The sequence below is a fragment of the Necator americanus genome, chromosome I (assembly GCF_031761385.1).
Source record: "Necator americanus strain Aroian chromosome I, whole genome shotgun sequence".
NCBI classification, from domain to species: Eukaryota; Metazoa; Nematoda; class Chromadorea; order Rhabditida; family Ancylostomatidae; genus Necator; species Necator americanus.
This window is the reverse complement of record NC_087371.1, coordinates 17,716,382-17,733,849: the sequence shown is the minus strand read 5'-3', so window position 1 is coordinate 17,733,849 and position 17,468 is coordinate 17,716,382. Positions and strand designations below refer to the sequence as shown.

The 17,468-nt window shown below is 39.6% G+C and overlaps 1 protein-coding gene across 2 annotated transcripts; it reads left to right on the top strand.

The window, feature by feature from the left end:
• Positions 1-4,265: 4,265 nt before the first annotated feature.
• On the top strand, positions 4,266-17,203 carry RB195_005969 (uncharacterized protein; the record flags this gene model as incomplete). Of its 2 annotated transcripts, none has more annotated exons than XM_064178805.1 (9): positions 4,266-4,379; positions 6,791-6,922; positions 10,383-10,448; positions 13,787-13,937; positions 14,001-14,131; positions 14,189-14,278; positions 15,391-15,536; positions 16,803-16,991; positions 17,050-17,203. In XM_064178805.1, 9 exons carry the CDS (start codon positions 4,266-4,268, stop codon positions 17,201-17,203), a joined length of 1,173 nt encoding a protein of 390 aa, XP_064035815.1. The 2 variants fall into 2 exon arrangements, with proteins under 2 accessions (XP_064035815.1, XP_064035816.1); XM_064178804.1 differs by lacking the exon at positions 4,266-4,379 and adding an exon at positions 8,590-8,691.
• Between the last annotated feature and the right edge of the window lie 265 nt (positions 17,204-17,468).

Below are 17,468 nucleotides of genomic sequence, written 5' to 3'. Positions count from 1 at the left end.
TAGTTTCCGCGGAGGGCTATTCATGCCCTCTGCCACTTATTTCAGTCACGAACTAATGACCACAGTGAGATGTTCGATGTTCATGAATCTCTGTTGTGTCCAACCCCTTTTTGGGCGTAATTTCGTTGCTTGGAATCATTTTTCGTTCGTAGTCGTCACCGGGGTCACAGATACACGCGAATTTCATTGCACTCCAACCCAAATAATCAGCTCAATCCAGTTGCTGCTTTTTAAGGATTTCGAAACAAAAAATTAAAAATGCTTGTTTACTTGTTTATTAAGATAACTTTTTTGGTACGGCTATGTCGCCATATTTGTCTGTTTATTTGTTATTTAAAGTCAGATTAGCCCAAGCACTGCACTTTCTGTTCATCTGTTTAATTGTTTACCTGTCTACTTTTTCTTTCACTTGCACATAACGTACTTTAAAGTGAAAACAACTTCCCCACCGGTAAATCAAAGTGAGATTTCTGCCCTTATTGTTTCTATCTCCCTTCGAATAGAAAAGACCAATTTTTTGCTAGAGGGCTGCTGTATAAGTCAAATAGTTTAATTTAATACAATAATAATATGCGTTGTAATAATATCTATGTTAAATGATACAAGTTATTACTAATAAAAGATAAAAAGGGCATGGAAATGTCGTCCTGTTTTATGGATGTTCATCATCATCTCTACTACAGCCACACTTTCTAAATGTGGCATCTTCCTCTAAGACACTCCCTGTTCTTGAATCTTTTTATTTGGCACCTCTCTCCATTGCTCTCACGTTCTGATTCTCTTCCTTTTTCTTCACTGCAAGCCCATTTCTCTTCTCGCTTAGATTTCTGCGAGTAAAATCGTTGCCCGACGCCTCTTCATGTAGCATGTTTTCCGTCATCCTCCAACAACACTAAGTGCATTCCCTTCCGCAATAGTTTCGCTCGATTTCACTATACACTGTTTCACCGTTTTCTACTTTTCGCTTTGAGTTTCAACCTATGACATAAAAATTTATGTCTTTGCAATTTCAACCCATGAATTTTGATACTATTCAATTCTCTTCATCCTACCAACTTTTACTCTTGAATTTTTAGCATGTCGCTTCTGATTTTTCCAGTCTCCCCTTCCTAGCTTTCCTTCTCTTGTTTTTTTTTCTGAAATTTTTCCGCAGATTGTCGGTTCTACTCCCTAAAGTTTAAAGTTTAAAGTTTCTGGCGTTACTCAATCCGCTTGGGATGCGCCCCCACGTTCACTTCAAGTCAGTGCTTTTATCCTCCCTCTTTTATATCGACCTCGGAGGGATGAAAGGCTTGGTGAGCACTAGGGCAGATTCGAACCTCCGACCGATCGTGCAGGAAGCGGAACCTCTAACCGCTACACCACACCCGCCCTTTTTCTACTCCCTATTCCTTATTGATCAGTATATTATGATTTCTGTTCAATAAAGGGCTTCTGATGAAAAGAGAAACAAGCAATGTTCATTGAAAACACAACTGGCTGTAATCCGTGAACGCGAAAATTTATCCGTATGTATTGTCGTATCCTTTGATTTCGCTGATGGATTAAATTATAGACACTGAGCCAGAATTTTTTGAAACTTTTATGTAATTATTTATCTATCAAGCATTATTATTTGCATTACTATTTGTTATTGATACACACAGTAAAAATAGTAAAAATGGTATGAAAAGGAGATACTGAGAAAATAGAATTTTTTGGAGTTGTCCTCTTTTTCCATCCGTTGTTAGGAGCTCTTCGAAGTCCAGCGACAGAAATCCAGTGAATGTGCTTTGCTTCCAGCGCTTCGGCAGATGCAACGACATCGTTTACGGCCGCATACGCTGTGCCTTACGAATTAATCAAAAGCGAGCCGGTCGCGTTACAGCAATGACACCACCCATTGTCGTTCCAGCCGAAAAGTGCTGAAACCAAACTTATCCTTCGAAGTCACCGAAACTGACCAGATTCAATTCATAGAAAACCCAGCAACGTCAATACCTTTTGCTCTTAATCAACTTGGCACCCTATGTAGTCGCCAGAGGTGCTTAGGTTCGTTCTTAATTTTAATTACTGGGTAATTTTCAATTTTGACAGACACACGTTAATCTATATAATTTTTCTCCATTCTACAGACTTCTATCTCTAAATTGTCAACTTGTAATTAGCAGTAATTAATTGTCGCATAAGCACATAAGCACATTATTCAACCAGCACTTTTTCCAGCTGTAAACTGGATGTACTTGAATCTTGGAATGACTCAGTTCATCCGTCTTCTAACCTATGCCAACATTCAAAGGGCACATCCAGGTTCAGATCCTTATCTCATTGCGATGAATGGGGTCTCACTACAGGTAATTGCTCCAGAATCTCTATTCTGACGTCCATCGACCGAGGCAGCTGGAACAGCTCAAATGTGCGCTGAAGCTAGTCGAAATGTGTCACATTGTTCGTGCCAACGTCGGTTATGCAGATAAGAGCGGCTACGATCAAAATCGGCCCGGCTGTCGCGATTATGCAAATGAGCCCGTACGCAATTGAGCAGCAAATACCGAAATAATGAGTTCATCCCGGTCCTCCGGTTGCGATTACGGCGTTGGCTTACGAACAAACGACGCTTCCTCTCCGAATCATCAACACAATAAACGCTTGTTTATGGTGTTCCGCGAAATTTACACTGCTTAACCAGCGCCGTAGCGATGTAATACCTCATCTCATCCCGTATTCTATCTTTATAAGAATATGTGAAACGCATATGTCTTTTTTCCTGCACTTATTAAGAAACTGTTAGAGGTCTTTATTATCTATTTATTTTTCATCTTCATTGGTCTTGAACACACAAATCCATGAAAGTCTGATGAATTTCTCTTGAAGTTTGGCTTTTTGCAGGAAAATCTTGCCCAGTTTTTGGTTCGCATAATCACCTAGAATGCAATCTCTCAAAGGTGACCTCTTTTACCTTTTTTCTCTCTAAACAATCCCTATCACATAGTCCTCCAAAGTGTCTTTAGTCGATTCCTTCTGTGATTTTCCACTTCCACATACTTCCTACTAGGGTCACATTTGTTGTAGTTAAACGCGGCGCGATTCGGAGGTTTCATTATGAATTCATTGAGGACCACTGGGGTGCACTCAGAACAGAAATGCAGAAATTGCCTTCGATCTTAGGACAACCCGCTAATTAACTGGAGAACGACAAGGTCCAGTTTCGTAGCCCACGACCAATGCACAGTTGTGGAGTGTCCTGCTAACTTTTGCTAGTATTATTATTTCCAGTTTATTTTTATTAGTAGTAGTGTTATCGTAGACAGGGAGACAACTCGGTAAGAAACGGATGTTAAACTCTTGGACTAATTTCTTTCAGAGTCGTTATTTCAAGAAAATAACCACTTAACAGTAAGCACTCCCTTCCCAATCCAATATTCATGTTTCCTTTCAATTTAAAGAAGAAAGGAGAGGTCCAGAGGACTCGAGAGATGGAACAGTGAAAAAATTTTATGTTTATTTGCTATTATTGGCACATTTTATAATATTCTTTGGTAAGAACTCAGACCATAGGAGAGCTGCGTTTCATTGCATCAGAATGTACAAATGCATTTCACTGATGGCTTTCATTTCCTATGGAATCTACTATAGAATTTTTCAGCAGGCCTCTCCCATCCACACCCTGCAAATGGTATTTTCACCTGCATAGAGGTAGACCGAACGTTTAACAGAACCTATAAGCCGGTGGAATTGTCTGACACCTCGAAACGACTCCGTACCAGCTGTTAGTCTCTCACAAGTTACGGCAGCATATCCATTACCCGCAGCACTTACTGGAGCAGCAGCAACAACCGCCGCTCTCAACGACGATGGCCGTCTCTCCAATGCGGATCCATTTAGTCGTTGAACCATATGGAATGAGGAGTTTCGTAAACAAAAACACTCCGATTACTGTAGTCAGCCTGTCTTTCATATATACAGGCAGTAAAATGTGGTCCTGTTTGATTCCAGAGAAAACCGGACGACTGTTTCCAGTTATCCGGTTTTCTCTCAAATGCTTCCTCCTCTTTGCAATTCTGAAAAGCAGTGGAGTTCCCTGTGCTTTCTTAATTTCAAAGCATTTTTACTGTCAGAGTTATCAAGGCTCTAAAAAGGCATAGACGCCAAGTCGATCATTTGAAAAGTCGTCTCTAGGACACCACTTCTGCAAAGTGCATCGGCTGAATCGGCTTTCCTAAATACGCCTTCCATTCGTGGAAAAGTCATGATATTCATCGCTGTTGAGTGTGTGCTTTCCAGCGATGACGGCGGCCAGCCAACAGAACACGACATGGCGATTTGATTGGCTTATTGCCACCGTGACCTCGTATCGTGCAGCAATCAACGCTTTCTTTCGGAAGCGCAAAACACTTGTGGTGCGCGAGCGACGTGCGGGAGCTGTTCATAGTCATTCTTCTACGAATCTACCAATAGCAGTTCATGAGTTTGCAGACTCTATCTTAACTTATTTCCGTGGACGATGTATATGATGTGTTATTTGGTAAAAAAGAAATATAGTGGTAATATACTGAAGAGCACTAACCAACCATAAGATATAGATAGCTAACGTCCCTTAATGAGAGCAGCCACTGATGTCAGATATTTCTACTTTGGTGCTTTATGTATGGTATCGTTATACGATACCCACATCGAGCGATTCCATATTTTCTATTAGTGTTCCTGCGGGGTTTTTAAGCGAAACCTTCATTGGTTTGACGAGTCGGATTCTTTGTTGTCTTCAGAGACTCAGACAGAGGTTGACTGGAATAATCTCATGTTCCGTTAAGTGGCGCTTTGCAATGGTTCGGTGTTTCCATAATCGTTCAGAGTAGTGAAAACGCCACTGTTCACTAATAGAAAATAGTGATAGAACTATGTCGAGGTTTCCAGACACGAGAACCTTGAATCACGTGCGATTTCACTTTTGTCGCCTCTGCACCGCACATATTTCAGGGAAGCTGATTTATCGCAAATCTCCTCCTGCTTAACTTCTTTTATGGTGGCACTGAATCAACTATCTGAAAAATACAATGGCACTGATTATAACCAGCTATCCTTAATGCCTGGAATCCAAGCCGGACTTGTGGGAGAAGAGGCCGAGCGAGCGTTCCCGATGCCGTAGGGCGGAGCCATAGTGACCAGCCACGGTGGCGGCGGCGACAGCGGCGACTGTCGTTCCTGTTGCGATCAGCTGATTCTCCTCTTCCCGTAGCAGTGTGTACTTTGACATGCAGCTTAGTGGAGGCTTAACGCTATTGAGACGACATGAGACTCCTGCAGAACCGCAACCTCACGTTCCCTCCAACCACTAAATCATACAACTAATTTCGAAATTTTCGCTTAAAAGCTGATTATTTTCTTCCTTTTTCTTTAGAGCTTACATATCTGTATGCTGTTCAGAAAATTTTATACCATTGCTATCCATATTCCTGTGCATTTACAATGCAAGTATAGTTATTTCAAACATGCTTTCTTGTTTAGTAATCAATAGCTACTGGTGCGTAGCTGCTATAGAGGAAGATAGTAATCCATAATTGCAAAGAATGCATAGTCCCTCGATCCATCCATTTAATGCTCATTTTCCTTTAATCAACCTTTCTTCCAAAGTGCATTTTTCTTCGAGATATTTTATTCACATTCATTTTTAACGTCCAACATTTCATTCCGATATGTTTATTTCCGACCCATTTTCTCTTCCATTTATTACTTCGTAAAACTCGGTATCACTGGTCAAGCAACAACAGTCCAGAGTACTACATATTTCTAACGACGCATTTGTCTGTTCCTAAAAGAGACCCTTCAGGATGATTGATCGATATCAAACTTGTTCTTCTTCTTTCCTACATAGTTACCAAAGGTTATCGTCAGTTATTTGGAAATTTCCCCATAAGTGCTTCCTTTTCAATGATTCAGAGGAAATTCCATTAGAAAAATGACCAGTCCATTGATAAACACAGAGTTGTATCTTTAGTCGAGAAATAAGTTTTAAAAAAAGTGAATCAGCATCTGCAAAAAAATAGTACAGAATGAATTCCATTGCATATTTGGAAAGAAGAGCTTGATTTATTTGTCGAATTTTTTCTTCATCTGTACCGAGCCCAAGCAGATGTTTTTGTGTTCTCGTGCAAAACTCAATTGTGTCTATTACTCTAACGGTTACGAGAATACAGCGGTGTTTTACATGCAGCTACAAGAAAATAAGCAACATCTTTACGCGAATTTACTTGGATATTCATTGTTTTCGCAAAATGCCACGCATTTCAGCGACTTCTTTCCGTAGTTCCTGCAACTGTCGCAAGTTCATCTGACCGCAAAGTGCAACAGCTGCTCTCTAATTTGACGCATTACGCTAGAGTTCCGCAAAATTTATTCAATCGGACGGACCTTAGTGCTATACGGCAGCTCAAACTTCCATCGTTTCAATGTATAATGCGATTTTAATGATTTCTTCGACCGAACTGGTCCAAAGAGAGGAATTCTGCAACTGAGCCCCCACTTCACTGCGTAATAGTTGTTGTGAAACTGAGTCGAGAAAGCAACTATTACAACGTTGGTTGCTGTTGGTGCCACTTGTTTTTCTTCCAGTCTTCTTCCGTTAACCACGTGAATTTCGTTCGACTCTCACTCGATCATCATTGCAATTGAACGAACCTTCTGAATCGTGCTATTTTTTCTCAGCCCCAGCTCCATTCTCGTTGATGGCATGTATGGTTGTCGCCTGTAACTGGTTCCGTCGTCGTCGCAACGTTCTCGGAGAGCGACCCCAGACTGACCGTGTTGATTACAGATGTCGGCAGTTCATTTGCCCATCCTTCCCGATAGTGATCCATTGAAAGCCACACAGTCGCAACGACGACGAGAAGCAGACGATGCTCAATCGACGACCTCTGCTGACTCGGGAAATGGTTCGTTGAATAATGTGAGTTCCCTTTTCATTACATTTCGCACTCCTCGACAATTTATTGCCGGCAATGGGTTCGCAGCGGCACAATTGAAGAGACGTACGTCAGAAGCGGTGTTTTCCCCGAAATTACCGTCTGGAAAGAAAGAAGAAGAATTCCCTTGTGTTTTGTGGTTGGATTGCCTTTGACTCATCAAGAAATACACATTAGTGCAGCCATTTTCAAGACAGTCGTTCGCTGTTCGGGCAGCTCTCATCACAAAATTGTTATTACTCACAGTTTCTGTCTTTCACATTCCGCTTGACCATGTAAAAAAGCGAGAACAACGTTTCCGTTGAATATGTCATTTTCCTATTATCACCAAAAATGATTCATTAAAGATGAAGAGATTTACAACATTCCATTATTCATTCTTGTAAGTAATCTTGTTGCTATCAGAAAAGAATCAAATTAAAAAAATAAATAAATAAAACATCAAATATGAACGATCTTAGCTGTTTTTTCTTCCTGTGATTGATCCGCGATATAATCAATGGATAACATTTGAGCAAAAAAAAGAACCTAAGAAGCCTTTTTGAAAGTTTTTTCTCAGCATTTCCGGACTTTATAGCTAATCTGAAGAACTCCACCCTCAATCTATCCAACGAATATACCTTATCCTCAGAAAACATATTTTTTCTTTTATCCTCCTATAGATAAATATATGCTTTAGAGAAACAGCAAATATGAGCAGATATATTAACACGGTTACACAAAGAAACCCTACTGTTTTCCTATGGAATCACTATCTTCCATGAATCAGGATATATTATTATATCTGCTTTCCTCTGAGAGTTCTACAGTTCCGATGTATGGAACCCGCAACTGGTGTCAGATTTCCCATGGAAAACTGAAAAGAATTTTTGAATAAAAAGAAGAGATGAAAAAGAACAGCCAACCTTACACTACCTGACGTTTGGAATTGTTCATCGCTCTCGCAATATCATTGTTATCTGGAAATTTACAGCATGAATCAGCTGAAGCTTGACGATCATGTGCTAAAACAAATCTAAGAACCATCATTATTCGAATTATTAGTTGTTCATAATAGCGTTGTTCGAATGCACAGAGAAATCACATGTGGCGAGAAAAGTACTTTCGTGTCACGGGACCCACTTAATGCGTTAACGATAACATCGCGAATTAATATTCATATGACGAAATGTTGTTTTGATGTGTCACTAGAGCAAGATTGAGCTCTTCTTGATGCCAACATAAGTTGTTTTAGATTTTCTGCTACTCTTGTCTCCTTCTTCCTCCTCCCTCTGCTTTAAAAAAAATGCGGTAAACACACTAGTCAACATATCAAGTTGCTGAGATTCCACATGTTTTCTTAGGAATGTTCTCAGCGGGGCTGTTCCTAGTTACAGAACATAATAGCATGGACTGTGAAGAGGTTTTACTTACTCTAACCGGGCCATCATTATTTTATTTTTATTGTTATATATTTGTTTAGCTATCTATTAGAATTGTTATTTTTGCTCTTCAATACCACAACGCATACCATCGAAATAAGCTGTGAAATGTGTGTTCAGAGGTTTTCCTCATTTTTCTCTTCACTATTCATCTCATCTGTAATGTCTTTTTTTCCATTGCTCTCCACATGTGTTAAATGGCGATGAGGTTCCGACGCAGCTTCTTTTAGATCTCTCCTCAATTTCTGCCTTTTCTGCTAGCTGAACAGGACCAGGCAGTTTCTAGCAGCACACTTTCTATTTCTGCATTTGTTTCTTTTTATACACTTAAAGTAAGTTGAGCAATTCTATTTCAACAATGTAGAAGTAAATAACAAAGTTTTTTTCTCCCATAGTACTTTCAGCGAACTGTCCCTTTCCTTTCGCTCGTCGTTCTCCGCTGTTCAATCATCCGAGTGCATTCATATTCATTTCAGCTTTTTTCTTCCAACCTGCGTTACTGCGTTTTAGAAGTTTTTCCATGGCCATCAATTATAACTTGCGAACTTTTGACAAGTTTCTTAACGTTTCGGCCGCACCGCACTCACTCGGTTGGCACATCCATCTCAGTCACCACTTCTCATCGATCAATTCCCCCATGTTCTCTTTTCTTGCGAATTGTTGATTGTTTGTTTTAGAGATAGTTCTCTTACATCCAAGTCACAGTCTCTTATGTAGACATATGAGGAAAAAGCCAATCCGACTGCGTTGCTCAATTTTCGCCTTACTTTGATTTGCTGAAAGGCACAAAGAAGGATGTTCTCCTGTGGAGTTCTTTTTGGAAACTAATTTTTCTGGTTTTTTTCCTGGGACAGTTTTCCTACCAAACTCTTGCTTTTCGTCCAGAAATCACGTTTTTCTTAAATTTTCCCTGCTAAAACGGAAAATTATATATTACTGAAGAGACAATGTCGTTGATCTGTTGACCAATTGCTTCTATTTCTTCACTTGTTTCTGTTTTTCTCCACGTTGTTTAATTTTGCAAAATAGAGAGGTATATCATTATAATGTCAAAAATTATAAACAGCGGTCAATGATTGTGCATGCAAAATCGTGCCATCCATCATAGATTCAACTATTCAATCAAAAAGAAATCAGCAGGAACTGACTTCTTTTATTTGAAGAAACCCTCGAAACATTTACAAGTGCCTCTAAAAACGACTTCTGCGATCCCAATTTTCTCGAGAAGGGAACCATTTTCATAAAAAAAAGCAGTTGCCGAGAATGTCTTCAGCGATTTCTTTGCGTTTATTACACAACAATCTGATATTACGAATAATTTGATTTTGCTTCTCCTTTTCTCGGAAAATTTTTTCATAAAAACACTATGATACTATCATGCTGTTTTCTATGAAAAATTTCTTTTTGAATGAAAAGAAAATGAGAAATGATTTTCTGGTTTGAACAAGTTTCGTGAATACATATAAAGAATGAAATTAGGTCATAAATTTGTTTTCAAACGATTAGTGATGACTTGAAAATTCGTAAAGATGGGATTTGAACGTTCGATTCTTCTCGGAATATCCTTTATTTGGAAATCTTTTTCGTGAACACCCCATTGAAGTGCTGCCGTTCACGAAGAAGATTTCAATCATGATGAATCCAAGACATTAATAGCAGAGATTCTGCATGTTAATCAAGAGGGATTCTCTCAAATATTTAGGGTCAATTAATCCGTTTTTTCTGATATCCTTTAATTCCTTAACCTAAACACTAGTGTGTCCTCGTTGTGTGATCAGTTAAACTACACAGAAAGGACTTGGCGGCATTCACCTCGGCTGAGGTACGGTTACTTTCAAAATGGAATGTTGTGGAAAGGACGTTTTTGAGGGACATGAGGAGAGATCCTCCTGCAGTGTTTCATATTAAAACATTGCCCCATAGGAGCAGAATTCTGCCAATTGGGAAATTCTCGGAATTCCACTAAAGGCTCTGGATGTGTGCAAATTGCGTTCAAGTCACTGAACAATTAATCTACTTGCAGAGTTCCATGCACGATTCCGTTCATCCGCAAATGTGGTCGTCAGCAACCGAACCGAACGAGGAGCAGGTGCGTTGCACCACGTTTTACTCAACAACTTTTCTGCTAAACGTCCATGGCAAAGTCAGAGTGACCATTTCCAATAAAGGGCTGTGTGATCTGTCGGCGACGCCAACATCTCCAAAGACCATAGTTGAACGTTATCCAGCAGGTTTCTGGCTGTGTTATTGCACTCGGCATAGGCGGACGAGCCTTTACAAAACTAGTCGTCAGCTTCGATAGGCAATGAAAATAACCGACATCTACTTCCCAGGGCAGAGAGCTGTGCAAGCAAACACGATTTCAAAAGAGAAAAGACACGAAACCGATACTTACTGGGAACGAAAGCTTCTTAGGGGAAATCCTGCATTACAGAGCGAGCATGAGAGTTTTAGACAGGCTTGGAAAAGAAAAAGAAACTTAGCGGCGACGTTACTGACTGTTATCTTCTCGAAAATCAATAACACTGTTTTTCTCTTCGAATCCTGATCCTTAAATAATTCGGCAAACATTTGAATGCATCAAATTTCTTGCGAGTGCCGTTTTCCCAGGTACTGTTACAGAAGTGCTTTCTTTGGAAATCAGGAATACTGCTTGTTAAGAGTACAAATAAGGCCCCATTTTTATTAGCGCTATCTTGTTTGAAGGGAAATCGCGCAAAAATGCTAGTTGGTTGATAATTTTCTTTATATTTTACTATGTACTCTCCTAAGATCAAATATTTTAACGAATTTTTTTCAAAGAAGCTCTTTGGAATGGAGTAATTGTCTTAGGCCCTTTGATTCCCTGTCAGATGTTGGTTATGCTGACAGTTTTCCAGTAAATCAATGAAAGGACTTTAAGTACTTCGTCACTTCTCTTTGAAAGAAGGTGCACCGCCGACTTCACCCTCACATCGTTGTAATCTTTACGAAAGTCATCGATTGTTCTGGCAAGATTTTTTTCTCGAAGACAACAAGGAAAAAAGTACCAATCTTATCTCAATTGTTATTTTTTCCTGACAGAAAAAATGCTCCTTTGTGAGACGAAAGTATGAGACTTGCACGAGTTTTCACCGCTATGCACAAGGGGTGCGTAAACGATGCTGAAGCGAGCTCTTTTTTCTCGTGAAATAATGCGCGATCTCTTCTGCACTATTCCAGCGGACTTCCGAAAAAAAAACGTTAATATCCACGAAATTCTTTCCTATTTGTCACAGAATACCACAGGCGTTGATTGATGTTACAATATAGACGAATTGTTGTTGCTAATACTTGCAACTTGCAGATCTTATCTAGCAATGAACCTTCAGTCAGCACTAACTGTAAACACGTTTCCTTATCACTTATGTCTATGAGGTCACGAGTGCAAGAGGGATGTCTTCCGAATAAATTTCTCTCGTCTACGGAGAAACTCCTAATTTTCTTGCACTACAGCATCAGTATTGTTTCGACTCTCTCAAGACATGAAGAAGTTTCATCTCGGAGATCGTTTCTCGTGTGATCTACGTTCAATTTCAAGTGCCTCATAAATGACACCAATGATAAAAATAGCTGTTTCTCCATAAACTTTGGTATCTGAGGAGATCAGCTGATCGGCGCAAAAAAGAAGTGACGAATAGACAAAACAAGAGGACATAACCTTCGTCTAAAAACTCCAGTACTCCTCCTCCCTCCACTAGCCTCAAATTCCTTTAAAGTAAATCCATTCGGACAAGATGTTGTGATGCAAATTTCTGTGTGGAAACTCCTTCGGTGGGTGCGGTATAATCCTATAATCCGTGACATTAACGCACGCTTAGAGTATGGTTACCGAGGAACGCAATTTCTTAATGGAAAATGTGCTGAAGCAATGGATTATGAGAAATCAAAAAGAAAACTGACGGAAAAAGTTCAGAAAATAACTCTCTGTGAACATTCACACAATAATGGCGACGTCAAAATAGGATCGATAAATATCTCAGATGGCCCCGTGACGTTTTGCTAATATGAAGATTCTCGAAGGGAGCATTTTTGTAAAGACTTGGAGGGGACTTTTTTGGTCACCTATGGATGTACAGGAGCTTTGCCCTTATACGAGGATTCTAAGCATAGGAGCTTAAGGACATTCAGATGGAATTCTATTGCGTCAGGCAACGTGCTGCGCCCACTATCCACAAAAGAAAATACAGTTTGGCAGTTAAAACTTTGGCCGACCAAGGATATCATTCCAGGCAGTTTCCATTGCAGTAAAAAACATCCGTCGAATCGTTTTTTTTTTCTCTTGGAACAAAAACAGACAACCAGTGATGTGTGTATCATGGCAAATATAGAGCATTCAGAAAAGTTTGAATTTTATGCCTACCTTCATTAGCATTTATTTTATTTTATGAACATTCAATCTATTTTATTCTATCTTTTATCGCTATTTTTGGTTTTAAAAGCATCACCCCACGAATCTGGGGTAGTACGGATTTCAGGTGGAGTATTCGTATACGGGATCGTTGATTATGGAGAGAAGGGTGATTCCGTCCATTTCTTCCTAATTGCCGTAAAAGATGGCCCGGAAGAAACGGCTTAGGGCGTTCCGGCGCGCTATTCTCCACAAGGAGTTCGATTGGAGCACGCCAGCCTTGTGCACACGCCGCATCTTATATCCCGTATACGAATACTAAATCTGAAATCCGTACTACCTCAGATTCGTGAAGTGATGCCTTTAACTGAACAAAAATGGCAACCCATTGTTGTTTCTGTCATATTTTGAAATGAAAATTCCTATGGAGAAGAAGATTTTCTCGCAAAAACATTCATTAAAAAAAGAAGAATCCTTAAGAAAAATTACCACATTTGCATATTCGCTACAAACATCATAAAGCATGAATAACAAGTGCGAAACCCTCTCATTCCTCTCATTTCCGAATTAGCATCACCACGCCTGTTAACCTTAAGTTTCTGGATTCATTAGTTAAGATTATTTGGTTCGTCGCTATTTATTATCCAATCACATGATTCCTAAGCCTTTTTTTAACAGAGATAAAAGAGCAAAGACTTAGGACTGCTGAGTACATCAGAAATATTTTTTTTTCGGATTTGAAAGAAGTCCCTACGATTCTTTTTTTCTAATTGATGAAAGTGTGTAATAAAAGTAGGAGTATTTTCCAAATATATGTTTAAAAACCTTGTAACTTTCGCACCTTTTGCTTATCTTTCTTCAAAAAAAAACTTTTCAAAGGATGTTACTTGAAGATACTAGGGAGGAAAAACAAAAAAAAACTTTTATCCCCTCGTAAAAAAAGGAAACAATTTCATGAGATATCTGCAAATCGAAGGGAAAAGCAAATCAAATTAAATTCTTCAAAAAATTTAGAAATGTGAGGTGTGGATAAGCTAACAACAATAATGAAATTCTAGGCGACACCGTCTCTACTTAGTTCGATGGAAAATCAACCTTTAATCTTGAAGGAGGTAGATGAAGAAGAAGTACAAGCAAAAGAGGAACGCAAACCCAGTCAGACTTGGCTTCCAAGCCAGTTACTTGGTTCTGATCTGGCAGCAAGCAAAGGTTTGGGTCTCTCTTTCTAACTGAGCCATCTTCAGGCAAAACCTGTATGAGTGTGTTGTTCAGGATCTGTCTGCTCATCGTCGACGGCACTATGTCGTATTTGTCATACGGAGTGCGAAAATGCACGAGACCCTTTCGTGTCTCCGTGCCGTTGCTCCGGCAGTCTATTGTACGTCCACAGGAGCTGCTTAGTGGTTAGTTCAACGTCCTCAAAGGAACACTTTTCCGAAGAAATTCTGCAAAATTTTCAGCATTGGTTGGAGTTGTCCACACGAAAAATGGTGCCATCGCCGAGATGCGAATTGTGTGGTTATAACTACAGGCGACGAAATTGCATCAATGTAAGTATGTCGTTATTTCTATTCGAACAGCTGTTTCGCCACACAATTCCAAATTTAGTATGCAAACATGTCGCCGTGTATCGGTGACTAAATTATTATGTGGCGACAGATATCGCACGCCATATGTTTGAAATTTATGGGCAATTTTGATGCACCTTTGTGTTGTGAAGGTCGCTACTTCGCTGAGAAGTAGATTACTGTATACAGGGGCTATTTTTGCTGTACTCGAATTTCGTAGAGTTCTGCTTGAGATGCTACAGAAAGGACATTTTCAAGGGAATTATGAAAAGTTCTTCCTGCAGCATTCCGTATTCAAACAGAGTCGTGCGTAATAGAAAGAAAGGCACTGAAGACGTCGACATTCGAAGATAACAATTAACTCTATAAGACAGGAGAAGGAGTCGTAAAATGTAATTTCATCCCTCTTTTTAATGAATTCTTTGCAGGAAGCAGAGGTGTGTTTGCACTTGTGCTACACTGTGCGTAAAAATATGTACACATGAGGGTTCTATAACATTTCCTTGAGTGACGTTGAAGTACTTTCACACTTTGGCTATAAGTGCAAGAATGTATACGAGAGTCCTGTAGAATCTTGAACAAATTTTAAACAGATGTAATTTTTGAAGGGACAGATTCAGATGTTTACTTAGTCATTTCCATACATCTAAGGTGCTCCAGAAAAGAGAAGAAACAGTATGTCAAGATCGAAACATTGATTTTTCCCTCATTAGATACTGTACCTCATTTTTGTTGATAGAAAAAGTGTTAACTTTTCTTTAAATGCTTCAGATTCTCACATAGTGATGATCTCAGGGAAGTAATGCAAAAACGCTTGACGTGCTCGATCCATCCATTATTCCTCTTCGTTTTTTTGTTTTCCCCCTGAACTTGGAAGGGCTTTTTTTTCTTTCCCCAAAGTTTTCATAAGACCTCCAGTTGTTGACTATTTATGTTATCGACAGCACTTTTAGAAAAAGTGTACTATTGATGGAAATTTGGAAATATTTTCACGAGTCACATAAGATAAATGAAGTGGCAAGGCAAAAACAACATTGATATTTTATTTTTATTTCTGCTTTTTTCACCTAAAAAAAGAGTTACCTCTTTTTTAGCTCTCTTCCCTCCATTTTCCCCACATATCAGCAAAGGATCGTCTACTAAACGCACTCTTTCTCATCGTATTTATCATAATGGTGGTGTGTGCAGTACTTTCCATACATTTCCTTCAGCTGTCCGAGCAGTATCACTCAACGTTGAGGTGAGTCGAGGAATGATGGCTAGTTTCTCGAGAATATTCGATAAGCGCTATTTAACCGCATTCAAATGAGCCTATCGTGTGATGCCATTCGAATTAGGCCATACAGATGCAAAGCATCGTTCCCGCGCATGTGAAGCTTTTTATCTGAAAAGCTCATTCCCACATCGCAAATATTCGATTAATAATTCGGTGAGATAAGGGGGAAGCGGGTGTGAAAGAAGAAGGAAAATTCGCGAAATGTCTGAGGATTCATTCGTTCTTTGAGTCATAAAATACATAGGAAGCATTGCTTGCTTCCCTTTTCCATAAAATTGGCACCAAAGAAGAACAATAGGCATAAGAATCCAAAAATTAACTTCTTTTTGTGTCCCCGCTCTAGGCTTGAGTGATTCTCGGAACACTATTGCTAAGAGAGATTAATAAGACATTTTTGTCAAAGAAAAGAAACCGGTTCTCAAAACTAAAAATAAAACGGTTTCTGTTTTGAGAGTCTTCTTCCAGAATTCAAGGCACATGTGCGCTGATCCTGAAAACTGCTGCAAAAAGTCAGTGTCACAGCCGAATGACACTAATTTCATTTGCGCGAACAGAAGACAATTTGACGTTCATTATCCGGATTTGACCGGACAAAACCTCACGATTATGAGGTTGGCTGAGCTTATTAGATGAGGGGTAATGAACAAGAGCAACGAGAGCATCCCCTAATAGACATCGTGCCAACCACTCATTAGGCGCTATGCTGCAAATTGTGTAACACTGAACACATCACGCATACAGTGGGAGATTTCATCGCCAAATATTGATTTTGTGCGGAAAAAATAAGTTCTTAGTCATGGAAGACACATAAAGCTGAGAAAAAACAATACGTGGTAACCATAACCGCTAAACCAACATGTGTTACTCAGTGGAACTTTAAAACCTAAGAATACGCATATGCAGGGATCTGTCTAGAATTTTGAAAAATAAAGAAGGAGAAAAGCAAATTTGAAGTGGTAATTGCATAAAGTTCGTGTTACTTTATTCATTGGTATCCTAACAACGTTGTTAATAAGGTAGCACTAAGTGAATAAGGTAACACTTTTTCGCTGCATAGAGGAGTTGTAGCAGATGGAGGCGCCACCACACATTTTAGCGTGTATTTACTTGTTGTCATTTGACATGAATAAAGACAAATACCGTTACAATAGGAAATCTGCTTAAATTTAAACGTCAGAAAGGAAAATCACATTCTTCTTGCCTAAACTCCTGCAAAGTTTCGTGTTTCAGAGGATACAGGGTGGTTTCCTCGTCGCTCTCGGATGACGACGTAACGGTCGTTGTGTGTTCGGTGCTTTTCTTCGCCGCCTTCTTCATTGCCGTCTTTACTCAATACCGAGCTGAAGCGTCCGTTTGCCGTGTACTTTTCCGCTGTTGGACAACTAACAGGAACTGGACCATTCGGCACTATGACATTAGGTCGTTGTCGTCTACTAGAACCATTAAACGTTCGCGAGAATGAAATCCTTACTTTCAGAGATGACCCAGAAATGTTAGCTCATCGTCAAGCACGTTTCACCGAAGATCCCGTCGTGAAGATAGGACGATCATCAGAAGGAACATCGAAAGTTGATAATTGCATATCTACTGCAAATCGACAATTGCCAATCACTGTTATGGAGACGCGATGAGTATCACACTTTAAATGGTGGATCTTTTTTAGCGAGATCATCCAGTGAACCCAAGTCTAGCCACTGGTTCATCTCGCGCTGACTTCTCCTTATACTCTGAAGTGCATTTCAACTGTGTATAGTGACTTATGAGACAACGTCAACAACGGGTTATAAACTGATCGCACCCGCTTCAGCTATCAGTTGTACATTTTCGAGTGCCACATAGTGTATTCGAACTAGTCTTTCTTACTGCATTCTTCCGTGCATGCCTCGCTCTATTCTC